The following is a 27,691-nucleotide window of genomic DNA, read 5'->3' as shown; positions in this document are numbered from 1 at the left end:
CACAAAGTTTGGGGTGATCTTATTCAAAATTGTAAAACTATCATCGAACAATACTATGTTAACTCCGTTGTTGAGTTTGTGAGGAGACAAACAAATGAACAGACTATAGGTTGGTTATGTTGGCTACATCTTCAGTTGGTTTCCAGGTTTTGATAGAAATACCAAATCGTATTGAATACATTTTGATTAATGAAATGCTTCAAGCTTCTTTCCTTAAAAAAATAAGATGTATATCATTTGAAGAAAAAATAATGTATCTAAATTTGATCCTTTCACTTACGCCAATCTTATTGATGGACAAGTACATCAATTTCAAACTATTTTATTGAGACAGTTTAATGATTCCATTGAACACAACGGATCTTTTACATCGTACTAATAAATTAGGTTCAACCTTTAAATAGAATATTGGACAACCCAAGATGATGACATAACATAAAACAAACAGCAAATGTGTAAGGACATTATGGTAATGGAGTGTCCTCAACAATGTATACAGTGTGTATATAAATATATCTATAGACACTAGCTAGTAGGATATGCTTCATACTATCCTATCCATGGCTCTACTAATCCTCTACTTGCCATATCTTTTCTTCTTTGTCCTCTTAACCCTTATAGTACAAAAGATAAGAAAGAATAAAAGCTACTCGATTTATAACAAGCCACCAGGGCCTATAAAGCTACCTATTATAGGAAATATACACAATCTGTTAACCTCTCAACCCCATAGGAAATTAAGAGACTTGGCCAAAAAATATGGACCAGTGATGCATCTTCAACTTGGAGAGGTTTCTAATATGGTCATTTCGTCACCCGAGTGTGCTAGCGAGGTGATGAAAACCCATGATATTCACTTTTCATCAAGGCCTTCAATTCTAGTAACAGAAATAATCTCTTACAATTCCACAAGTATAGCTTTTGCTCCTTACGGTAATTATTGGAGACAGATACGAAAAATCTGCACGTTGGAACTTTTAAGCCTGAAAAGGGTCAACTCATACCAACTGATTAGAGAAGAAGTGCTTTCCAATCTTGTCAAATGGATTGCTTCAAAGAAAGGATCTCCAATCAATATATCTGAAGCTGTACTTTCTACAATGTACACAATTGTTTCGAGGTCTGCATTTGGCAATGAATGCAAAGACCAAGAAAAATTTATATCATTGGTAAGACAAACAATAAAGGTTGCCGGGGGTTTTAACTTGGGAGATTTGTTTCCCTCAGCTAAATGGCTACAACATATTACTGGTTTGAGGCCTAAGCTTGAGTGGATTCATCGACAAACTGATCAGATATTAGAAAACATCATCAATGAGCATAAAGAGAAAAAGTACACAAAAGCCAAAGATGATCAAGCTAAAGTAGAAGAAGATCTGGTAGACGTTCTCTTAAATTACGAGGATGGTAGAAACCAAGAATTTTCCTTAACAAAAAACAATATCAAGGCCATAATCATGGTAAGCGAATTAACCTCTTCCAAATACTTCAAAGAAGAAAAATTTGTTTACTACAGAAAAATTTAGATGAATATTAAAAACCTGCTCACATCTTGTATCTCTAATATGTAGCATTGAATACTATCTAAAAGTTGTCTTTTTATATATCGCTTTAAACATTCTTGGATTAGCTTGAACTTGATAGCTACTTTTCAGGACATTTTTGGTGCCGGAGGTGAGACATCATCAAGCACAATAGATTGGGCAATGGCAGAAATGGTAAGGAATCCAAGAATAATGAAAAAAGCACAAGCTGAGGTGAGAGAGGTTTTCAATATGAAAGGAAAGGTTGAAGAGAATTGCATCAACGAACTCAGTTATTTGAAATCAGTCGTCAAAGAAACCCTGAGGTTACACCCTCCAACACCTCTTTTGCTACCAAGAGAGTGTGTTCAAGCATGTGTGATAAATGGTTATCACATACCTATTAAGAGTAAGGTAACAATAAATGCTTGGGCAATTGCAAGAGATCCAAAATACTGGCCTGAACCAGAGAGATTTTATCCTGAGAGATTCATTGACAGCGCCGTTGACCATAAAGGGAGTAATTTTGAGTACATTCCTTTCGGTGCCGGAAGAAGAATATGCCCAGGGAGCACATTTGGTTTGAGAAATATCGAGATGGCCCTTGCGATGTTGTTGTATCATTTTGATTGGAAGCTTCCAAGTGGAATCAAAAGCGAAGAATTGGACATGACTGACGAATTTGGAGCCACAATGAGAAGAAAGGATGAACTTTTATTGTTTTCTTCTGTTTATCATCCTCTGAAAGTCATACGAGCTTCATTAGAAGAAAATTAAACCTCTTGCAGTTTACTTGTAATATTTTTAGCAGAGTACCGAACAGATATCTTCCTTCGGTAGAAATAAGTAGGCTATGTTTGGCTATAAGAGTTAAAATAAATGAAGATTGTGTAACTTATCCATGTTTCCTAGAATCCAAATAAATGAAGATTGTGTAACTTAACCATGTTTGGCTAATATTCGGCAAAACCCTATATTAGTTTACTGGTTCACAGGTAAACTTCTTCTCAGGGTGGTAATATTTTATGAGAGTCCAAGAGAACTACTTCGTACATGTGTGACATGATAAATGAAGTGTTTAAAGATACCTTGGAAATACTTAAACCTTGGAAAAGGGCTAAAACTGAATCCAAGGTTAAATTGAATGGAAAAACGTGGTAAAAAATCCACTCAGCCGTACAAGAATAATTTTTCTCTTAACTAAACTGTATGATCAAGATATTAGGAGGACATATATATTTGATACAACTCCGCCAATAAGGCGAGTTTAGGTTGTAACTTAGCCTACGGGGTAGTTACTTACGTTAGTGATGTTAGTTATGACTCTACACGATGCAATATGGTAGATAGTGGGCCAGAAACGTTACAAGCAACGTTAATGTAGGTTGCTTAGTTATTCTATGTCTATAAATACCTCATTGTAAAGATTATTCAAGTTACACACATCAAATCAAACAAATCTTTACCTATCTTTTTATCTTTTCTTGATCGCTTTTCTTTACTTCATTTTCATGTCTTCTTAGGTAGCAGTTCACCCATCGACACTATACGCTCTTTGGAATGATGTAGGAACATGTAGCAGAGAAACAAAGTCCATTTCTTAGCGTCGTCCCTTGATAAAAAAATAGGATCATCGTCTCAAATGCGAAATCCGCCTACATAACATCTTATTAACTTAGGCATCCATAAATAAAACCAACTGTCATGAACTCGGCTAAACATACATCCACTCGACTGAGCACCAAATTTTGCAGGACAACAACAATAACTACATAAAATTTTGCATGTGTGTATTAAGGAGGAACATAATCATAAACATAATGTCTAGCTTTGAAAATGATGACTTGTGCAATAGTATGAACAACCATAATTGCTTGTGGTTGAATAAACTTATAACCTCAAAGTTGTAATTTGAATTTAAAATACTTATAATCTTAGCTATGATATAATCGCTTGTGGTTGAATAAACTTGCAACCTCAAAGTTGTAATTTGAATTTTAAAATACTTATAATCTTGGCTATGATATAATCGCTTGTGGTTGAATAAACTTAACCTCAAAGGTGTAATTTGAATTTAAAATACTTATAATCTTGGCTATGATATAATCGCTTGTGGTTGAATAAACTTAACCTCGAAGGTGTAATTTGAATTTAAAATACTTATAATCTTAGCTATGATAACGTGCAACTCAGAAATACAATCTGCTCTAGAACAATAGCATCTGCCAGTATTTTTGAATCAATTTTGAATGACACACTTTGCTCTTCCAATTCGACCGCCCACTTCATTGTCTTCCATTAACCAAGAGCTTCGCTTTCGTGAGTTGCAACCATTGGATTTATCTAACCAGTAAGTGTTGAAACAAAGTTACCTTGAGCATCACGGACTCAACATCTTAAACAAGTAGCATTTTTTGCTCGATGAAATTTAGCATCCACGTTACATTTCAATTTTCGGGATCTGGATGATGCCATGCAAATCTGTCACCTGCATTACTCGTGTCATTTTCCCTGTTACGACGTCTACCATTCATGCCAAACACATTCGAGCATTAGAGGTAATCTCTTGAGCATTCAATTGTGTATCATTCCATATCGAGTCATTCCTGCTATTCCAAATGCCATATAAAATCATCATGAATTTATGGTCTGTGACCGTCATCTCTGTTGAGTATGAATTTATGGATACGGACACGGACACCGGACACGACACGGACACCGACTCGCCGACACAGTTAAATTTTTAAAAAAATCACAAAATACAGTGTAATTATATGTGTCGGTGTCGTGTCGGTGTCGGACACGACACGTGTCTGACACGGGGACACGCCTTATCCAAGGAGTGTCTGTGCTTCATAGGTAGATACCAAGTATTACTTCTGGAACCGTAGTATGTTGCTGCCGAAAGACCTCCTTGCTCCCAACACTGTAAACTTGTGGTGCAGTTGAAGAATATATGTCATTCCGACTGTACACCCCCCATACAAAGCGCACAATCTAACGGGTAAGCCACATGTTTTCCATACAACCATTGGCACATAGACAAACAACCACGACACACTCTCCAAACTAGATTCCTAACCTTCCGTGGCACTCTTACTTTCATGTTAATTAATTTTTGTCTTTAATAATTTTTTTAGCAAGTTGAGATTTGTCTTTTTAGTCTTTTAATTTTTTATTACAAGAGCAAGTTGTATTTTTTTTTTATTAGACAAACAAGAGCAAGTTGTTAATCATGTTACTTAACTAATAAGTTCCTAATAAAAAATATTAGTTTGTATGTTCAAGTGTTTAAAAATGCTTGAGTGATAAGTGATAGCTACGCAACTGTTTTATTCATTTTTTAAATTATTATACTCCATTTGTCTCTATAGGTTCATTCAAGACTTTTTATATTCCAAGAGAAATAAATAGTAATACTATCATAGTGTTAATAAGGTGTATACTTGAAGAGAAAATGATGTATCTAAACTTTTGCAAAGGATCTTAAATTTAGGTACAAACAAATATTACTAAAACATCTAATAATTAGGGACTAAGGGAGTGCTAAAGTATATTATATACATGGAAATATGGCAGACATTTGTTTCTTTGGCTGGCTGTATGGTAAGGATAACAAGGGTTCAACTACAGTCTATGATATTGTAGAAAGTAAGGAAAACAACAAAAAAAAAAAAAAAGGCTTTTAAAAATATCTTGTTCCTTTCAATTACGCCAGTCTTATTGATGGACAAGTACATCAATTTCAAACTATTTTATTGAGAAAATTTAATGATTCCATTGAACACAAAGGAACCTTTACATCCGTACTAATAAGTTAGGTTCAACCGTTAAATAGAATATATACATCTAATTTAGATAAGAAAGCACATGGAAGTTAAGTTAATCTTGTCAAATATTGGACAACCCAAAATGATGAAACAAACAAAAATTGTAAAAGGACACTATGGTCATAGAGTGTGCTCAATAATGTGTATGTTGTGCATATACACATTAGCTAGCAGGATATGGTTCATTCTATGTTTCTTTTCCATGGCTCTACTAGTCCTATACTTGCCATATCTTTTCTCCTTTGTTCTCTTAACCCTTATAGTACAAAAGATACGAAAAAAGAAAAGTTACTCAACTTATAACATATCACCTGGGCCTAGAAAGCTACCTATTATAGGAAATATACACAATCTGTTAAGCTCTCAACCCCATAGGAAATTAAGAGACTTGGCCAAAGAATATGGATCCTTGATGCATCTTCAACTTGGAGAGGTTTCGACTATTGTCATTTCATCGCCTGAGTTTGCTAGGGAGGTGATGACAATCCATGATATTCACTTTGCAACAAGGCCTCAAATCCTAGCTACGGAAATAATGTCTTACAACTCCACGAATATAGCTTTTGCTCCGTATGGTAATTATTGGAGACAGTTACGAAAAATCTGCACATTGGAGCTTTTAAGCCTAAAAAGGGTCAACTCGTACCAACCAATAAGAGAAGAGGTGTTCTCCAATCTTGTCAAAACGATTGCTTCGCAGAATGGATCACCCTTCAACCTCACTGAAGCTCTACTTTCTTCAATATACACAATTGTTTCAAGGGCCGCCTTTGGCAATGAATGCTGAGGCCAAGAAAAATTTATATCAGCGGTAAAACAAACAGTAAAGATTGCAGGAGGTTTTAACTTGGGAGATTTGTTTCCATCTTCTAAATGGATTCAACATGTTACTGGTATTAGGCCTAAGCTTGAGAAGTTTCATCGACAAAATGATGAGATGTTTGAAAACATCATCGATGAGCATAAAAAAGCAAAGTACACAAAATCCCAAGGTAAGGTAGTAGAAGATCTGGTAAACATTCTCTTAAAATATGAGGATGGTAGCGACCAAGATTTCTCCTTAACAAAAGACAATATCAAGGCCATAATCTTGGTAAGTGTGTTATAACCTCTTCCAAATACTTTGAAGAATAAAAACTTATTTACTACTGTAAAATTTAAATGAGTATTTAAAACCTTCCCATCTTACATATTCAATATGAAATCATTGAAACTGTGAAATATTTTCCACGTGATTTCCATACTTTTTAGTAATGGATCCTATCTACAAGTTATCTTTTTGAGTGACAGGTTACTTTCCATGTTTCATGTTTTCGTAAACTTCATAAAATATAGATTCAATGTTTCTCTCACCATTTTCTTTTACAAGTTTTAAAAATAGATTCAGTATTTAAAATTTTTTGAAAACATAGAAATAACGTTTTCATTGCTCTGAAAATTTATCATTCTATCTCCTCCCTATCGCTACTAGTTGAGTCTCTTATTAAACATCCTTGGATTAGGTTGACCTTATTGATAGCTACTTTTCAGGACATTTTTGGAGCTGGAGGTGAGACATCAGCAAGCACCATAGTTTGGGCGATGACAGAGATGATAAAAGATCAACGAATAATGAAGAAAGCACAAGCTGAGGTGAGAGAGGTTTTCAAAATGAAAGGAAAGGTTGATGAAAATTACATCCACGAACTCAATTATTTGAAATCAGTTGTCAAAGAAACCCTTCGATTCCACCCTACAGTACCTCTTTTGCTACCAAGAGAATGTGGTCAAGCATGTGAGATAAATGGTTATCACATACCGTTTAAGACTAAGGTGGTCGTCAATGCTTGGGCAATTGCAAGAGATCCAAACTACTGGACTGAACCAGAGAGATTTTAGCCCGAGAGATTCATCGACAACGATATTGACTATAAAGGAAGTAATTTTGAGTACATTCCTTTTGGTGCCGGAAGAAGAATATGCCCAGGGAGTACATTTGGTTTGAGAAATATTGAGCTGGCCCTAGCGATGTTGTTGTATCATTTTGACTGGAAGCTTCCCGATGGAATCAAAAGTGCAGAATTAGACATGACTGAGGAATTTGGAATCGCAATGAGAAGAAAAGATGATCTTTTACTGATTCCACTTGTTTATCAACCTTTGAATGTCACATGATCAGCTTCGCAAATGAAACCTTTGGCAGTGAATAGCTTCACATGATCTTTTATTTTAGGGATTCAAACATCTAAGCCTTGTTGACCATGAAAATCAACATTGTATGGCTTGTAAGTTTCTATAAATCTAAACCATGTTTATATTATCTCCTTTCAGGCTTGAGGAGTTAACATGCCGCGTTATTATAACTTATAAGTATAATATTCACCCAATATTTTGCATCTTGTGTGATGATGGACAATTTATTTTTTAAAACGATATTCGAATAAGTTGTTGTATTTTCATACAGTTAAAATGTTTTGGATCTAAAATCACTTAGTTTTGACTTGATAAGTTAATTACCTACCAGCCAGCCGGCCAGCCATCTATCTTTCTTGCAATTTTGTAAATCTATTCGTATAATCAGTTAATTACCTAATCCATCTTAATTATCTGTAAGCACGCTTCTTTTCCATTTGAAAAGCAAATGGATGAAAAAAAAAGGTGGGTGATACAATCCCTCTTAATGTATTATGCTTTCTTATAAGATTTTCAAAACAAGGATTTGGACGTGATCTATCTTTGAACTGTATTTTATTTATCATGTTACGATCATATTCAAAAGGCTTTGTTTAAATTACGATTTAAAAGTGCACTTCTATGGCTTAAATTTGAAAATGAAAACTTCTAGCTACGGATACAGTGTATTGGAAAGAAAACTCAAGATCAAATATGTATATTTTCTGTATGATATATAACAAGAATTTAATTTTGATACACTTTCAATATAAAAGAATATTCATTGTCAAAACATCACAACCACTCATACTTAGAAGTAATTATGATTAAAGTGAAACATTTTTAAATATTTGACGATTATGATTGATTGTATATGAAATAAATAAGGACTCACGAAAGCACCAGAGGCCATAGCATCTCTTGCATGATTTGATTCTCTGCTTTTCTCGAAATCATCTCAATGCTCTGTTCAATCATGCAATTTTGCTACTCAATGTATGAAAACAGTTCTAAAATATGTGCATCAGAGAAAAATGAGTCACTTTTCATCATCCTCAGACAAAAATACACAATAGGTATAATTCAAATCTAAATCAGCATCATTTCAAATACCCTTTTATACCCAAGAATGATGAGATGACACCGGTCTCTTCTTGCTTAACCAAGTTCCCGAATTCAAACTCTAGCTTGGACATGCAAGAATGTTAAAACTTAAAACTATTAGGGAGAGTTTGCCGTCCATTTGGGTTTCAAAAAACTCAGACATTAATCTTCAGAGTTGGACACAGAGATATCGAAGATATAAACACGATCGTTCATAATTACAATGAACACAAATACCGAAAGCACAATGAAATTGATGAGAACAAAAAATGTTACAAGGTCTACTTACATAAACACATCCTTCATGATTCGTTCAACTGGTGCATTTCTTCGAACACATCAAAAGCAGATTTGTGAAGAACGAGTTCGAGGAATAATGGATAATGCGTGCTTTCACTACACATTACTACTATAATAAAGAAATCTTTGTCTTATGGGGTGTTTGTTTTCACCCAAAAATATTTATGGGATATGTAATTTCTAACAACTCATTAGCGATTTTTGTTTAAACTCGATATTCGACTTAAAATCTGACTAATCCGAGAGATATAATCACACCGTCCACTTTTTAGTATTAGAAAGTTAATTTAGTTTGTTAGTTAGCATAAATTTAGGAGTTAAGAGGGATTACTTATTCAGCAAGTAAACTCAGTTCTTGACAATAATACGATGTTTTGAAATCTCAATCATGCTGACACTCCAAAATATTATGTGTTAAATGCATCTCGTCCTATATATTATTAATAAAAAAGAATAACAAAACAAAAAATATTAATTGGGAAGGCCGAACCAAACCAAACAAAGTTAAGTAAATCGATATAGACATACCAAACTTTATATAAGTTTCATTATCTGATTTGATGATTCAATTGATTTTCTACCTCAAAATTCCTCAAAGGGCTTCATCATCATTTGTCACCCTAAATCCATAATATTATAAAATACACTTCTCTCATACCCACATAAGAAACTTTCACTCAAGTCATATTATATTATGAAATCTAAATACAAATTCAAATTAGCTTCAATCTAAATCACCAAAAAGCATCGTAAAAATTAGCTTTTCTCATATGTGATTTACGTTTTACTTCTAAATTTTGCGCTTTGACTAGTGAAATGTTTGGGTGAAAATGAAGCGTTTGGGGGGGGGGGGGGGGGGGGGGGGGGGTTGAAAATGGAATGCTGCTGGGTTGTATAGAAAAGGATGAAACAGCTGATGGGTTGAAGTTTGGTAATGGTTTGGGCCTCTTTGTACTTAGTTCTATATATACCTCTTATCAACCAATTATATTTCTATAACACCCCCACATAAAAAAATTTAGGCTCCCTACAGACATGGACCCTAGGCCACCGCACCCCCGACCTGTACCTTGAGCCGGCCCTATATGACTCGTAATATACAACTTTCTTCTTTTCATTGAGCTCAATAATGTCCTGATGAAATATATTGATCTCAATAATGTCATGATGAATTAGAAGCAGAAAGTGGTATGATATGACTCATAATAATACTTTCTTCCTTTTATCATGCTCCTTATAGTAATTATTTGAGACCGCTAAGAAAACTTGCACTTTTGAGCCTAAAACGCGTCAACTCTTAGACTTTCACTTGGACGACATTATTTTAGGTGACAATAGTGCATTTTAAATGAAAGAGAATGTTGGATGAATGATTAAAATAAAATATTTAAATGAGAGAGAATGATTGATTAAGAGAGAGATAAAAACAATATATTGACAAAAAAAAAACAATATCATTATTGTACCAAAAAAAAAATATCATTAATGTCACCCAAGGGCAATCCCAACTCATACCAGCCAATTAGAGAAGAAGAGTTCTCCAATCTTGTCAAAAGGATTGCTTCAGAGAAAGGATCACCCATCAACCTTACTCATGCTGTACTATTTTTTATTTTTAGTCTTCCTAAATATTTTCTTCAAACAGTTGTCCCCTAATATTTTTCGTCAAGAAATTTAGTCCTCGTTAAAATCTACATATGTGTCGGTGTACAATGGGATTAAAAGTGAAAGATGAAATATTTGTAGGGACAATATGTCTATATCATCCACTAAAAAAACATATTTATTTCATGTTTCATTTTTAGTTCCTCTATATACAATGTTACTTTAACAATTCCTCTAAAAAAAACATATTTATTTCATGTTTCATTTTAGTTCCTCTATATAAACTATTACTTTAACAAGGATGATCAAAATTGTTGACGAAAAATATTTATTGAACAATTGTTTGAAGAAATTTTTTATAGGGATCAAAAGTACAAAATTATATGTTTATAGGAAACAATGATATTTGGACATCTCAATTTTTCCAACATTTATTTAAGATTTCAATTTCTCTCTATCTATATCTTCACATCACATCATTTCTCTATTTATTTTTCCCTCAAGATGTTGATTAAGTGTTTTGATGTCCACAAAACATTTTCCTTTAAAAATGTTCCTCTCATTTTCTTTAGCAAAATGTTTGGTGGACATTCCATCAAGTGTATACACCTTAACAGAGAGTAATGTGATAAATTGGTGGTGTGGTTGGAAGTGTAAAATAGAGAGAAAAAGGATACTTTGAATGATTGTTGAGAAATATGTGTTGTGCCCACATCATTGTCGTTTTCTTTTGTCTTGTCATGGAAAAGGGTATCAACTTTACTTATACCTTGGTACAAGAGATAAGGGAAAATTTTATTGAGCACGAGGGAAGCATTCTCATCATACAACTTTCTTGTTTTTATTGTGCTCAATAATGTCCTTATGAAATATATAAACAGAAAGTGGTAGGATATGACTCATAATAATACAACTATCTTTCTTTTCCATGGCTTTACTAGTCCTACACTGGTCATATATTTTCTTCTTTGTTCTCTTGGCCATTGTTGTACAAAAAGTAGGAAAGAAGCTCAAGAACACAGACTCAATTTATAAACTTCCTAAAGGGCCTAGAAAGCTACCTATTATAGGAAACATATACAATCTGTTAAGCTCTCAACCACATCGAAAACTACGAGACTTGGCAAGAGAATATGGACCCTTGATGCATCTCCAACTTGGAGAGATTTCCTTTATTGTCATTTCATCACCTGACTGTGCTAGGGAGGTGATGAAAACTCTTGATATTAACTTTGCATCCAGGCCTATAGGCCTATCTTCAAATTTAATTGCTTACAATTCCACAGGTATAGTTTCTTCTCCTTATGGTAATTATTGGAGACAACTAAGAAAAATTTGCACATTGGAGCTTTTGAGCCTAAAACGCGTCAACTCTTACCAGCCAATTAGAGAAGAAGAGTTCTCCAATCTTGTCAAATGGATTGTTTCGAAGGAAGGATCGCCCATCAACCTCACTCAAGCTGTACTTTCTTCAATATATACGATTGTTTCAAAATCTGCCTTTGGCAAGAAATTCAAAGACCAAGAAAAATTTATATCAGCAGAAAAAGAGATATTAAAGATTGCAGCAGGTTTTGACTTAGAAGAGTTATTTCCTTCCATGACATGGATGCATTATTTTACTGGTTTAAGGCCTAAGCTTGAAAGGGTGCATAGAGTGGTGGATCAGATAATGGAAAACATCATCAATGAGCACAAAGAGGCTAAGTCAAAAGGAAAACATGACCAAGGTGAATCAGATGAAGATCTGGTAGATGTTCTCTTAAAATATCAAGATGGCAATAACAAGGAATTTTTATTAACTACAGACAATATCAAGGCCATAATCATGGTAAGAATAATTATTAATCAAATGAATATTTAGAATGTTGAACAATATCCATTACTTTTATTTAATTATATTTCTATTATTTTATATCTGAACTATCCTACATTAGGTTAGGGACATTGCAATATGCAGGGGTTGGGGTTTGATACCCGGATTCCCTACTTATTCATCTTAAGAAGTAAATTTCTAGCCACTAGACTAATTGACGTTATTGATATATATATTTATTGTTCAGGACATTTTTGGTGCTGGAGGTGAGACATCGGCAAATACAATAGACTGGGCAATGGCAGAAATGGTAAGGAATCCAAGAATAATGAAGAAAGCACAAACTGAGGTGAGAGAAGTTTTCAAAATGAAAGGAAGGGTTGAAGAGAATTGCATCAATGAACTCAATTATTTGAAATCAATTGTCAAAGAAACCCTGAGGTTACATCCTCCGGCACCACTTTTAATACCGAGAGAAAATGCTCAAGCATGTAAGATACACGGTTATGACATTCCCATTAAGACTAAGGTGATAGTCAATGCTTGGGCAATTGCAAGAGATCCAAACTACTGGACCGAACCCGAGAGGTTTTATCCAGAGAGATTCATTGATAGTGATATTGACTATAAAGGGAGAAACTTTGAGTATATTCCTTTTGGTGCGGGACGAAGAATATGTCCAGGGAGCATATTTGGTTTGAGAAGTGTTGAGCTAGCACTTGCAAAGTTGTTGTATCATTTTGATTGGAAGCTTCCAAGCGGAATCAAAAGTGAAGACTTGGACATGACTGAGAAATTTGGAATCACAGTCTGTAGAAAAGATGATATTTTATTGTTACCTTTTGTTTATCATCCTGTCAACTGAGATTAACTAGAAGATACTATAGGCAAGATGCCTCTTGGGGCACAATTTGTTTAAGCATGTGCCTGAAAATGTAGAGTCACATGAATATTCAAAACTAAATAATTTACTCCCAACAGATAAATAATTGATCTGACAAGCAGGGCCATTTTGTTTTGTTTTTTTTTAAATTGTTCAATAAACCCTGCTTATCCGGTGGACCCATTGTCTCTGATGAGATGTTTTATTTTCTGGCCCATATCTGCTTATGTGTTTAAGTTTTGGTGAGTATAGTTCACAGGCACTGGTCACAAGTAATGTTCATCAGGAGTCTACAACTCACGGTTATTGCTCGTGTACTGCTCAAGGTTCCTTTTCATTTTCATCGGCACAACTGTTCATTGCGTGTTATTGTTCACAATTACCGCTAATCGCAATTTTTGTATGCCTCTTTCGGTATCTTTTCGCCCTTGTTTTAGTTTTCTATTTACGGATTATGGCTGGTTCGACTTCTCAAGCACAACCATCCACCTGTAGACCTCGTTTCAAATGTAAGTATTGTCATCATTTGGGATATAATACTGTTTATTGATTGGGTACTTCCAAGAGATCCAATTAAACTAGAGGATTGTTTATCATTCTTTGCATGTCACATGAGTCATGACGTTTTCAACAAGAAATTGAAACCTTTGGCAGTATACAAATAATATTTTAAGCAGAGTGCTGAAAAGATACCTTCTGTCGATAGATATAAATGGCTATGCTAAGCTATAAGAGTTAAAATAAATGATGATTATTCAACTTAACCATTTTTTAATTTAATCTCTAATTTATAAAATTCAACTTCGTCTCGGAATTTTCAATAACTTGGAAAGATATCTACACCCTACAAAGGATTGAAACTTACCTTTCCATCTTCTTTCAATAAAAACAAAATATTAACCTTTGCATTGTGCAGGTCTTTTGATTTTTTAACCTATGATGAATTTCCGTCTTTCATTTATAAACAACTAATTTATTTGGTCAGCCCTTTTTGTGAAAGTATCCACAATGTCATGGCAATATGAAAAACATAATTATCCATTCCTTGAATATCTATGATTTAAGGAAACAATAATAAATAGACTAATCATGTAACTTTTTTTACCTTGAGAGTAACTTCAAAAGCATTAAGTTTGAACTGAATGACATGTTGCCTTCAATTCATAAGTTGCTACTCAAGCAATAACTATTGTGAATTCGGACTCAAATCTCACACCAATAAACTCAGAAGTCAGATATGTGGAGCAAAAGGGAAGTAGTAACCAATATCAAAGTTGCCTCAAGAGACAACAGAAATAACAGACCGAGAACTAACAAATTCACAAGAGGGGTTTCAAGCCAGCTATTTCTCCAAAAGAGGATAGATTGATCATCTCCAATTTTCCAAATTGAGTTGTCCTTGATCACTCTAATGTATTTCCATACCATGCCAAATTGAAGACTTTGACAAGATAAGAAATTGAATTGTACTTTATTATCCTAGAGAAATCTTCTAATGCACATTGTAGCCCATTGATCCTTAGATGTAATAAATTTCCGACAGAGTTGAAGCACTACGCCCTCATTGGCATCTTTAACAAATCTGATCATAAGGCCTCCCTTCTCCACTACATGAATTTACCACATTGCTAGAAATACATGCTCTAGTTAATTTATTGTCCATTAGTTGTTCTTTTTCCGCAACGAAAATAACAGTGTAGTGGAACCTCTGCACAAATGCTGAGTTCAAATTTAAAATCATATTCTCGTTTGCAAGTAGTGGAACTGCAAGTTCCATGATCTTTCATCTCCTCCGCCGGTAATTCTCTTAGCTAAAAATTGATTTTACTGACGATAATCAGGTGAACGGTCAATGTTATTATTATTAATCAGAATTTCTATTAGTAATATCGATGGTTAAAGTTTTCAATTCATGGAATAATCACTTTATGATCTGAAAAGTGAAGGGAATTTGTGAATTCGAATTTTAACATTTTATAAATTATCATGGTTGAGAGAATATTCTGCTAAAAAACTTGACACTATGAACGATTTGTTTATTTGTTATTTTTTTTTTTTTTTTTTTTTTTTTTTGTATTAGACTTGATTAGGTTCTTATTCAAACACTCCTAATTGTTGGTAATAGTAGAGTGGAGGATAAAGCATTGATGACACATCATGAACATTTGAGTTAGTTCTAACCATACAATTACAATGGATTATCAGGATTGTTAGATGTAATCAAAACAAATCTTGACAATCCGTATATGATTGTGTTGTTAAATGTAAGCATCTGAGTGTTTGCAGGTACAACGCCATCCTATCGAGTAGCTTCGTTATGGTCCTACGCCGCGCTTCCAAACTACAAGAAAAATACATATTGAGTGCCGACGTCAGAAAATATATTGGCGGCCACCAGGCCTCAGTAAAAGTGTGTAAACTAAATTTGCAGACGGAAAAACCCTTCAAAACGGAAAATAAATTTGCAGATATTCTTGGCAAATTTTGGAAACACAAAACTGTGATGGCCTTTTCTGCTAATAATACCTGTCTGAATAATCATCTTCATACTCCTAACTTTTTCATCATTTATCACTTTTATATTTTCTCTAAATTTCCTCTGCAATTTCTCATTATTATATTCTTTACGTATTCTTATTCTCTCCTTGTTGAGTTTTGATAAGGCTTTCATATATGTTTTATTTTGAATTAATAGAGTAGTGCTAGTTGCTAGCATTATTCTGAATTAGTAACTTCAGTACGTATACGTTCTAATTAAATAACTTTTTTCTTTTGTAATTTTTGACACGTATTATGCTTCCAAAATGTTCCTCTCGTTTACTTTCCATTGAAAAGGACATAACAGAATTTTTTATTGACCTCGAGGGAAGCATTGGATTTGTATAAGTATCTCAGATTCAACCCTTTATTTTTTAACTATATCAATGATGTCTTGATTGTATAACATATCATATGTATTAAGTATATAAACCAGAATGTGGTAGCACATGGCTCATAATACAACTTTCTTTTCCATGGCTCTACTAGTCCTCTACTTGTCATATCTTTTCTCCTTTGTCCTCTTAGCCCTTGTTGTACAAAAAGTAGGAAAGAAGCTCAAGAACACAGACTCAATTTATAACCTTCCTAAAGGGCCTATAAAGCTACCTATAATAGGAAATATACACAATCTGCTAAGCTCTCAACCCCATAGAAAATTAAGTGACTTGGCCAAAAAATATGGACCCTTAATGCATCTTCAACTTGGAGAGGTTTCCACTATTGTCATTTCATCAGCTGAGTTTGCTAGGGAGGTTATGAAAACCCATGATATTCACTTTGCAACAAGGCCTAAAGTCCTAGCTATCGAAATCATGTCTTACAATTCCACAAGTATAGCTTTTTCTCCTTATGGTAATTATTGGAGACAGTTACGTAAAATCTGCACATTGGAGCTTTTAAGCCTAAAAAGGGTGAACTCATACCAACCAATAAGAGAAGATGTTTTTTCGAATCTTATCAAGTCGATTGCTTCAGAGAATGGATCGCCAATCAACTTCTCTGAAGCTGTACTTTCTTCAATATACACAATTGTTTCAAGGGCTGCCTTTGGCAAAGAATGCAAAGACCAAGAAAAATTTATATCAGTGGTAAAAGAATCAGTAAAGATTGCAGGAGGTTTTGACTTGGGAGATTTGTTTCCTTCTTCTAAATGGCTTCAATATGTTACCGGTTTGAGGCCTAAGATTGAGAAGTTTCATCGACAAACCGATGAGATATTTGAGAACATCATTGATGAACATAAAAGGGCAAAGAACACAAAATTCAAAGGTGAGGTAGCAGAAGATCTGGTAGACGTTCTCTTAAAATATGAGGATGGTAGCAACCAAGATTTCTCATTAACAAAAGACAATGTCAAGGCTATAATCTTGGTAAGCGTAGTAGCCTCTTCCAAATACTTAATTACTATTGTAAAATTTAAATGAAATCTTTGAAGCTGTGAAATATTTTCTTTCAAGATTTGTATATTATATTATTAAATGAACCTTAGAAGCTGTGAAATATTTTCTTCATGATTTGTATATTATATTATATAGTAATGGATGCTGACTTGTCTTTCGAAGGGTCCATTTACTTTCCATTTCGAAGGGTCCATTTACTTTCCATGTTTCATGTTTTAGAAAACTTCATAGAATATAATTCAATATTTCTCTCACCATTTTCTATTACAACTTTTAAAAATAGATTCAGCATTTTAAGAAATATCAAAAACGTCAAAATCGAGGTTTATATATTTCTGAAAATATATCATTATATGAATCTTCTCCTTATCACTGCCACATGAATATCTCTTTAAACATCCTTGGATTTGCTTGACCTTATTGATAGCTACTTTTCAGGACATTTTCGGTGGTGGAGGTGAGACATCAGCGAGCACCATAGATTGGGCAATGGTAGAAATGATAAGAGATCCAAGAATAATGAAGAAAGCACAAGATGAGGTGAGAGAGGTTTTCAAAATGAAAGGAAGGGTTGATGAAAATTACATCAATGAACTCAATTATTTGAAATCTGTTGTCAAAGAAACCCTTAGGTTACATCCTTCAGTGCCTCTTTTGCTACCAAGAGAATGTGGTAAAGCATGTGAGATAAAAGGTTATCACATACCAATTAAGACTAAGGTGGTAGTCAATGCTTGGGCAATTGCAAGAGATCCAAACTACTGGACTGAACCAGAGAGATTTTATCCTGAGAGATTCATTGACAGCACTATTGACTACAAAGGGAGTAACTTCGAGTACATTCCTTTTGGTGCTGGAAGAAGAATATGCCCTGGGAGCACATTCGGTTTGAGAAATGTTGAGCTGGCCCTTGCAATGTTGTTGTATCATTTTGACTGGAAGCTTCCCGGTGGAATCAAAAGTGAAGAACTGGACATGACTGAGCAATTTGGAGCCACAATGAGAAGAAAAGATGATCTTTTATTGTTGCCTTTTGTTCACCATCCTTTAAATGTCGCATGAGCTTCAGAAGAAGAAAATGAAACCTTGATAGTGCTAATAATATTTTTAGCAGAGTGCCAATAAGATACCCTCTATCGGTAGAGAGAAATGGTATATGGATTGGTATAAGAGTTATAAAAAATGATGATTATGCAACTTAAACAATGTTTTCTAGATTGTATTTAGTCTGTATTGTTTTCATTCATGCTTAATTTTAATCTCAAATTAAAAAAACCAAATTAGTCCCTCAATTTAATCTGTATCTTTTTCATTCATCCTTAAGCCCTATTATAAACTAAATGCTAACCCTTGTGTTGCACATGTTATCTTTTGAATTTTTAACTGATGACGAATTATTTGATACGAAAAATATAATAGAAAAATATAATAGTATGTATCTTTTAACTGATTTTTTATAAGTTAGAGTAACCCTAAAATAATCAAGCTTGAACTTAATGACATGTTGCCATCCCTTTAAATTTCTTCTCAAGCAATAACTATAACTACAGGATCAAACGCCTAAATTTCTCTAAATCTGGGGGATGTGGAAACAAAACCGAAGAGCATGGGAGGCTTAGGCTTGAGAAATCCCGATGGATTGATGATGGTGATAATAATAATAATAGAATCTAGTCATGTATTTGGAAGTTTAGAGTCGCATGAAAGAGTTAGAAGCTTTATTTTGTTGGTAGTTCATGGTCAGTTACTCATTAATCAAAGGAAATGCTAAACTGAAGTTGGGTGATTCGATGTGCCGTCGTTGTGCGCTGGAGGACGAAACGATTCTTCATGAGTTGAGGGATTGTCTGTCTATTGGTGAACCTATAATTTGGATTCATATGGTTCCAAGATGATAAGAGAGGCTATTTTTCTCCTCAAATATTCATCAATGCATATATTTAACTTGAAGCGAAATGATCCTGCCGAAACGAAGTTTCATGGAATGCTTTGTGCTTGTCAATTGATTTGGACTTTGAAAAATAAAGATATTCATGAAGAACAGTTTGTGCGACATCTTTATCCTTGGTTCGTATTTGAAGAATGGTGACAGAATATGTTAATGCAATGTGTAGTGAGGATTTGGTTCATCATCATTGTTCAGGTACACACCTTAAAGTTATATGTTGTTTGAGAATCGAGGCCAACGATAGTTTATATATATACAATATCCACATTCCTCAATCTGTTCTGCACTTTGCTGCGCGAATACAGCTTTTTTGGGGCATTATTTTCTATTTTTGTTGTGCCGTTCAGTGATGCTTCTTCTGTTGTATTTCTTAACCTAATCCTTCTCGACTTGAGTGGATATAGGGTGTTATCAATAAAAGTTTAGCTGTTAAAAAAAAAATGAGGCACCTTTTATAAAGCACAACCGCGAGGGCTCATTGAACGACCCAAAGCGGACAATACCTTAGAACGTAGAGTGGCAAACTTGAGCGTGGAACGGAACAATCATCATCAAAGAATTATGCAAGTTATGATTCTATGGAATTCTCCATCCATTGGTTGGGTAAAACTAAATACTGATGAAGTTGTGGGAGCTTAATTCGCGGAATGAAAGGAGAGTGTTGGCTGGCTTCACGAAAAAAGTGGGCTATTGCAAATTGCAATGCATATATGGCTAAAATTGTGGGAAATATTGAAGGTTTGAAGTTTGAAAATAATAAGGGTATCAATTTAATGGTGTTGGAGGTTGATTCTAATGTAACGGATCAACCAAATTCTTCTTGATTGGAAGGTGAAGCAAATTGAAATAAATTTGTGAAGCAAATCCTTCCAAATTACTCACATGTATTGTGAAGCAAATTTGTGTGTTGAAAAGCCAGTTAATATGGGGATGGACTTGCATGATGGCTTTGTGGTTTTTAACTCTTGTTTGGATCAGCTGAGATCATTTTATTTTGCTTATATTATTGGAGTTGTGACTATTACAGACTGAAGAGAATGATTAGTTTTATGATGAGAATGATTAAGTTTAGACAATAACTTGCTGCACAAGTAATAGAAGCTAGGGCTTGGTTATGATATTGCATGCACATACTATGATATGATGCTCCTTAGTTTGTCTATATAAACCTATTGTAATCATTCAATGATTAATGAGAATTCACTTTCATTCATTTTATCTTGCTTCCTGATATGGTATCACACGCCTTCTCTCAATAGGAGAAAGGTTGTTACGATCCATAACGGTTTTGTAACCGTTTTCTCCGCTGCACTTTCTTCTTCTCCGATCATCATTTTGATCGTTGATTCTTGCTTTTCCGGTGTTGATTCTTGTTTATCCACTGTGATTCTTGCTTTTTGTGGTTGTCTCAACCTTGCTACGCCATTGTTTTTCACTATTTCACTTTTTCTTCATCTTCTTCCTTGAAGATTTTCCTACTCTGTTTTTCTGAATTTTGAAGCTTTCTCTGCATTTCCATGGCGCCTCGTAATTCCTCTCCAGATACTGAGTCTGTATACTTTGTTCATCCTAGTGAGAATCCTAATTCTCTTTCTATTACTCCCAAACTCACTGGTTCCAACTATATTGCATGGAGTCGCACAGTTGAACGTTCTTTGGGAACAAAGAACAAGCTAGGGTTTATCAATGGATCTATCCCTATGCCTGATGAAGATGATCTGAACCGTGCAGCTTGGGAACGTTGTAATCATTTGGTGCAATCTTGGCTCATCAATTCAGTTTCAGAATCAATTGCACCAACTGTTGTTTTTTGTGACACAGCTCTTGAGGTTTGGCTTGACTTGAAAGAACGTTTTTCCAAAATAGATCGTATTCGAATTGCAAATTTGCTTTCATCTATTAACACTTTGAAACAAGGTGATAAAAGTGTTTTGGATTACATCACTGAAATGAAATCCCTTTGGGAAGAACTTTCTTCACATAGACCTATACCAAACTGTATATGTGTTCATCAATGTCGTTGTGTTGCTTCTAGAACTGCAAAGATTCATAGGAATGAAGATCAAATCATGCAGTTCCTTACTGGCTTGAATGATCAATTCTCAGTTGTTAGAACTCAAGTGTTGCTTCTTGATCCTCTTCCTTCTTTGAACAAGGTTTATTCTTTAGTTGTTCAAGAGGAGAGTAATCATGCCTCTATTCCTTCTCTGAGTGTTACTGATGATACATCTATTCAAGTTAATGCTTCTGATACTAGAAGACCTCAAGGGCGTGGCAAGAGTTATTCACAAAGCAAACCTTCTAGATTTTGTACCTTTTGCAATCGTACAAATCACACTGTTGATTTCTGCTATATGAAACATGGATATCCCAATGTTAATAGGGGACAGCCTCGTGCCAATGCTGCTTCTCATGAGGATTCAGATGCTGGTGCTTCTTCTTCAACTGGTTCTAGTGCTTCTTCAAGTTCCAATCTCAGTTTTTCTCAAGAACAGCTGTCTCAACTTGTATCTCTGCTGCAACAATCAAACTTAGTTGTCTCTGCATCACCCACCCCTCAAGCAACTTCTAACCATATTGCAGCCAATCCTACTCTTTCTACCAGCATCTCTGCTACTGAATCCTCTGCAGGTATACCTGTATCTATCCCTCTTTCCTCTTCATTGAAACCTTCTTTTTGGCTTGTTGATTCAGGTGCTAATGAGCACATATGTTGTGATTCCACTTGTTTTACTTCATTCTATAAAATTAAGCCTGTCCATGTTTTTTTGCCCAATGGTAATATTGTTCTTGTTCATTATGCTGGAACTGTTGAATTTAACTCTAAATTTTACCTTAACCATGTTCTCTATTCACCACATTTCTTACTCAATCTCATTTCTGTTGCCAAGTTGTGTGAATCCTTGACTTGTTTCTTTCACTTTTCCATTGACAAATGTCTCATACAGGACCAACAATCTTTGAAGATGATTGGTTTGGCTAAGCAAATGGATGGCCTCTACAAATTTTATCCTTCTAGCAAAGACTGCAATTTAGAATTGTCTAGTTCCAAAAACATTTCTTGTAATGCTGTATTACCTCCTCATTGTAATAAATCCCATACTTTTGTTCCCAATAATGCCTTATGGAACTTCAGATTAGGGCATTTGTCTTCTCAAAGACAACAAACTATGTCTCTTTTGTATCCCTCTATCAAAGCTATAAATAACAAAGATGCTTGTGATTTGTGTCATTTTGCAAAACATAAACATTTACCTTTTAATACTAGTACTTCTCATTCTTCAAATTGTTTTGATCTCATTCACCTTGACATTTGGGGACCTATATCTACTGCATCTGTTCATGGACACAGATATTTCTTAACTATTCTTGATGATCACAGTAGATTTCTTTGGATCATTCTTCTTAAAACCAAATCTGAAGTATCATCTCATGTTAAAAACTTCATTACTATGATTCAGAACCATTTTCATATTACTCCTAAAGTTTTGAGAACTGATAATGGTCCTGAATTCATGTTGTCTTCTTTTTATTCTTCTCATGGCATTGTTCATCAAAGGTCATGTGTAGAAACTCCACAACAAAATGGTCGTGTTGAAAGAAAACATCAACACATTCTCAATGTTGGTAGAGCATTGCTTTATCAATCCAAGTTACCTCCTTCATATTGGTCTTATGCTTTACAACATGCTGTCTTTCTCATTAATAGAGTTCCTACACCTATTCTTCAAAATCAATCCCCATATTTTGTTCTTCATCACAAAATCCCTGATGTTTCTTTGTTCAAAGTGTTTGGCTGTTTATGTTATGCTTCAACTTTACATTCTCACAGAACCAAACTAAACCCTAGAGCCAGGAAATCTGTCTTCATTGGCTATCAGTCAGGTTATAAGGGTTTTACACTCTATGACCTCAATTCTAGAGAAATTTTTATCTCTAGACATGTTACCTTTCATGAAAACTTCCTTCCATATCCTCATACTTCTTCTTCCACCTCTCCTTCTTGGCAATACTTCTCTCATTTTCATTCTTCACCTGCATCTCCTGATTTCCATTCTCCACCTATTATTGATGACATTATCACTCCCTCTCCCTCATTACCTGAATCTCCATCCTCTCCACCACATATTCCACCTATTACTTCTAGACATTCATCTAGAAATATCCATACTCCTGCATATCTTCAAGATTATATCTGCAATAATATTGCTGCATCTACATACCCTATTTCTAATTACATTTCTCATCATCATTTATCTAACAATCATTCTTCTTTTGTCATGTCTTTACATACTCAACCTGAGCCCAAGACCTATGCAGAGGCTAGTAAGCTTGATTGTTGGAAACAGGCCATGCAAGTTGAACTCCAAGCTCTTGAGAAAACTGGGACTTGGAAACTGGTGGATCTGCCACAAAATGTGAAGCCTATTGGTTGCAGGTGGATTTATAAAGTGAAATTTCATGCTGATGGGACTGTTGAAAGATACAAGGCAAGATTGGTTGCTAAAGGCTACAATCAAATTGATGGCTTGGACTATTTTGATACTTACTCTCCAGTTGCCAAGCTCACTACTGTGAGACTTGTTATTGCCTTGTCATCTATCCATAATTGGCATATACATCAACTTGATGTTAACAATGCCTTTTTACATGGAGATTTACAGGAAGATGTGTACATGGTGCTCCCTCCTGGTATCAAATCCACCAAACCAAATCAAGTCTTCAAATTAACCAAATCTCTTTATGGTTTGAAGCAAGCTAGCAGAAAGTGGTATGAAAAATTGACATCTGTACTGTATGATCAACACTACACTCAAGCTACCTCTGATCATTCCCTTTTTGTTAAGAAAACTCCCACTTCCTTCACCATTCTTCTGGTATATGTTGATGATATCATCCTTGCAGGCAACTCTCTTACTGAGTTTGCTCACATCAAGTCTATTCTGGATTCTTTATTCAAAATCCAAGACTTAGGTGTTTTGAAATATTTTCTGGGCATTGAAGTTGCACATTCAAAGCTGGGCATTTCACTTTGCCAAAGAAAATACTGCCTGGATTTACTTGAAGATACTGAGAGTTTGGGATCTAAACCTCTATCCACACCTTCTGATTCCTCTCTTAAGCTTCATTCAGATTCAAGTGCACCATTTGAAGATGTTCCTGCCTACAGAAGATTAGTTGGGAGACTGCTTTATCTTAACAATACCAGACCTGACATTACATTCATCACTCAACAATTGAGTCAATTTTTATCTAAACCTACACAATCACATCATGCAGCAGCTCTTAGGGTTCTCAAGTATCTCAAAGGCTGTCCTGGTAAAGGCTTGTTCTTTCCCAGAAGTTCTTCCATCACATTACAAGGGTTTTCAGATGCAGACTGGGCTGGTTGCCTATACACTAGAAGGTCCATATCTGGACAATGTTTCTTTTTGGGCAGTTCTTTGATCTCTTGGAGAACCAAGAAGCAAATCACTATGTCAAGATCTTCTTCAGAGGCTGAGTATAGGGCTTTAGCATCTGCTACTTGTGAACTTCAGTGGATCTTATACATTCTCAAAGATTTGCACATCAATTGTTCCAAATATTGCCAGTATTATATTGTGACAATCACAGTGCTATTCATATAGCAGCTAACCCTGTCTTTCATGAACGCACTAAGCATCTTGAGATTGACTGTCACCTCATTAGAGAAAAGTTACAAGCAGGGATCCTTAAGCTTCTGCCCATCTCTTCCCAGGATCAAGTGGCTGATTTCTTTACCAAAGCTTTGCTTCCCAAGACTTTTCAGGCCTTTTTATCCAAGTTAGGGTTGATCAACATTTATCAACCTCCAACTTGTGGGGGGCTATTACAGACTGAAGAGAATGATTAGTTTTATGATGAGAATGATTAAGTTTAGACAATAACTTGCTGCGCAAGTAATAGAAGCTAGGGCTTGGTTATGATATTGCATGCACATACTATGATATGATGCTCCTTAGTTTGTCTATATAAACCTATTGTAATCATTCAATGATTAATGAGAATTCACTTTCATTCATTTTATCTTGCTTCCTGATAGTGACTCCATGTTTAGTTATTTTGTAGTTTTTTTTTTTTTGAGCTTAGACTCTCTTGTATTCCAAAAATAATAATTTAGATCAAATACATAAAAAAATTATCCATTTTTATTTATAACTAGGGGCAAATGGAGTGAATCTATTACAATTGCTATTATAAAATCAGCCTGCAAAATTATTGGAATTTAAATTACCTAAATAGAAAGCTACAACTTCAAGATTTATTTTCTCAAAAAAAAAAAAAAAACTTCAAGATTTATATATAGTGCCAAAATCAAAGATGCTGTTTTTTTCATTTTTCATAGTCAAGCTAAGATGCGATTTTCAATTTTGTCGTTAATACTTTTTTGAGTAGATTGAGAAGGTTTTTTTTTTTTATTTTTTTGAAAGGTTGGAGTAGATTGAGATTTGTCTTTTCTATTTCTTTAAATTTGTCTTACATGATCAAGTTGTTAATATGACCGACTTTTGTCTTACTCTAAATTGACTCATAAACTATGCCAAAAACACTACATGACTGACTTCTAAGTGTGACATACTTAAAACAACTTATAATTTAAAACAAAAGGAGTATTTTAAAAAGAGCCAGCATAATTATTGGGATATAGAATTTCAAGTAAGAAAGCTACTACTTAATTGGGTGGATTCTAGGGTGAGGGTTCAATCAAGTCCCTCACCGGTGGAGCACTAAAAACTCACCATTAGATTGAATCAATGGTTTAGATTATTTAAAAATAAAAGAGAGAACATCTATTTCTTTTCACACACAATTATGCCCATATCTCTATTCTCTCCAACTTCTTTTTTTCTTTTCACGCATATCCTCTCCATGTTGAGAAGTTGCAGCCTTGCAGATCTAGTGTGTGGTTTTCTTTCTTCTCGGTGAGACCAAGTGAGAACCATTATCATCAAACAATAATACATGATTATAATTGAATTGAGGGTGAAGAACAAAACAAATTCATGTCGATAGCCACTTATAAAAACAAATCTTAGTCAAAAGCCCGATCGCATAATCATCCACAATCATTCAAATTAACTGCATCATTCAATTAATTAGTGATCATTTTCTTCTCTAGTCATGGTGGTAATGATTGAAATTTAGTTGAAGCAGTTGGTCCAATTTAAACCTATATTCTACCTTGGCTATTAAACCCGATCAAAGTAAAAAAATAAAAACAGAAAAACAAAAAACAATAATCATCATTCAATTGAACCATGGGAGGGCTAATTTTTAATCATCACGGGTTCCATTTAACTTTCAACAAGCATCTGCATTTTATGGTGAATTGAAAATGATGCAAATGAGAAAGAAATAGGGTTGTGTGTGGAATTGAATAAATGTTCTTATATTTATTTTCTAATAATCTGGACCATTGATTCAATCTAATGATGATTTTTTGGTGCTCCACTGGTGAGGGACTTGATTGAGCCCTCACCCTAGAATCCACCACTTAATTGATCTATTTTTCCAAAAAAACAAAAATTCATGATCTATATGTTCAGAAATCTAAGATGGTTCTCGTGAGCTTAGCTCAGTTGGTATGAACAATGTATAAAATATGCAAGGTCTGTGGTTCAAATCTCATTTCTTTTTCTTTTTTTATAAGCGAAGATGCGATTTTGTCCTTAGCGTTTTTTTTGAGCAAGTTGAGTTTATCATGTTTGTCTTTAAATTGTGTTAATCATGTGATTTAATTGTACTATAAGTTCCGAATAAAAAAGGTTCGAACCCCGATCCTTGTATGAGCTATCACATACTCAACTAATATTAATTTTCCTTTATTTTATGAGAAGTAAGATATCGATACACTTCTATTTTCAAGTAGGACAACTATATATGCCGTTAGTATTTTTCGAATGACTATCAAATATATTCACCATAGACTACTATCGAAGTGATCCACGGTATAACCTGCCATAGTCATTTCATTAAATTTTGAGTATTTAATTTGTTTTATTTTTTATATTTGTTAAGGGGTTAAAATATAAGATTAATTTATACGCACTAAGGATGTAATAATTTTTATCAAATCACACATTGTAGGCTAAGTCCTAAAATATCTCACCATACATATATATATATATATATATATATATATATATATATATGTGTATATATATATATATGTGTATATATATATATATATATGTGTGTATATATATATATATGTGTATATATATATATATATGTGTATATATATATATATGTATATATATATATATATGTATATATATCTGTGTGTATATATATGTGTGTATGAATGTATATGTATGTATATGATTTCTATTCCTTATAAAATTTCAGTGTTAGTCCATCTAACATTACTTTTTCATCTCTGTCATACCCCAATTTTGGACCAGTTATTTCTTTCTAGTCGTATTTTTTTAAACGTCTCAAACTATTTTTCGCTTTAATTATTTAAAGTCATTTAGTCGTCTTTTTTAAAATTTGGAGGCTTTATTTTAAGTTCAAAGTGAATTTCTTTTTGTCCAAGTTTCGTGTAATTATTTCTTTTGCGCGTCAG

At 34.2% G+C, this 27,691-nt stretch overlaps 3 protein-coding genes and 1 pseudogene across 3 annotated transcripts; all 4 read left to right on the top strand.

Moving 5' to 3' along the window:
• Positions 1-521: 521 nt before the first annotated feature.
• On the top strand, positions 522-2,469 carry LOC146938568 (cytochrome P450 71D11-like). The gene is made up of 2 exons (XM_085752511.1): positions 522-1,460; positions 1,656-2,469. The coding sequence occupies exons 1-2, from the start codon at positions 540-542 to the stop codon at positions 2,298-2,300; spliced, it is 1,566 nt and encodes a 521-aa protein (XP_085608637.1). The 5' UTR covers positions 522-539; the 3' UTR covers positions 2,301-2,469.
• Positions 2,470-5,401: 2,932 nt separating this feature from the next.
• On the top strand, positions 5,402-7,776 carry LOC146938567 (cytochrome P450 71D11-like; annotated as a pseudogene).
• A 3,638-nt stretch (positions 7,777-11,414) lies between these two features.
• On the top strand, positions 11,415-13,330 carry LOC146938566 (cytochrome P450 71D11-like). The gene is made up of 2 exons (XM_085752509.1): positions 11,415-12,344; positions 12,577-13,330. Exons 1-2 carry the CDS (start codon positions 11,442-11,444, stop codon positions 13,192-13,194), a joined length of 1,521 nt encoding a protein of 506 aa, XP_085608635.1. The 5' UTR covers positions 11,415-11,441; the 3' UTR covers positions 13,195-13,330.
• Positions 13,331-16,130: 2,800 nt separating this feature from the next.
• On the top strand, positions 16,131-18,445 carry LOC146938565 (cytochrome P450 71D11-like). Its single transcript, XM_085752508.1, has 2 exons — positions 16,131-17,123; positions 17,592-18,445. The coding sequence occupies exons 1-2, from the start codon at positions 16,200-16,202 to the stop codon at positions 18,213-18,215; spliced, it is 1,548 nt and encodes a 515-aa protein (XP_085608634.1). The 5' UTR covers positions 16,131-16,199; the 3' UTR covers positions 18,216-18,445.
• The last annotated feature ends 9,246 nt before the right edge of the window (positions 18,446-27,691 follow it).

This window comes from Medicago sativa, chromosome 3 (genome assembly GCF_051527215.1).
Source record: "Medicago sativa cultivar Bolivia chromosome 3, Bolivia_mono, whole genome shotgun sequence".
In the NCBI taxonomy this organism is placed as follows: Eukaryota; Viridiplantae; Streptophyta; class Magnoliopsida; order Fabales; family Fabaceae; genus Medicago; species Medicago sativa.
This window is presented reverse-complemented; position numbering and strand designations above follow the sequence as displayed.

What these genes read in the sequence shown, in the direction of transcription:
- LOC146938568 (XM_085752511.1), top strand. Translation starts at nt 540, where the DNA reads ATGCTTCATACTATCCTATCCATGGCTCTACTAATCCTCTACTTGCCA. An exon ending in ATATCAAGGCCATAATCATG is followed by an intron (nt 1,461 to 1,655) that starts GTAAGCGAATTA and finishes GCTACTTTTCAG; the next exon opens with GACATTTTTGGTGCCGGAGG.
- LOC146938566 (XM_085752509.1), top strand. Translation starts at nt 11,442, where the DNA reads ATGGCTTTACTAGTCCTACACTGGTCATATATTTTCTTCTTTGTTCTC. An exon ending in ATATCAAGGCCATAATCATG is followed by an intron (nt 12,345 to 12,576) that starts GTAAGAATAATT and finishes TTTATTGTTCAG; the next exon opens with GACATTTTTGGTGCTGGAGG.
- LOC146938565 (XM_085752508.1), top strand. Translation starts at nt 16,200, where the DNA reads ATGGCTCATAATACAACTTTCTTTTCCATGGCTCTACTAGTCCTCTAC. An exon ending in ATGTCAAGGCTATAATCTTG is followed by an intron (nt 17,124 to 17,591) that starts GTAAGCGTAGTA and finishes GCTACTTTTCAG; the next exon opens with GACATTTTCGGTGGTGGAGG.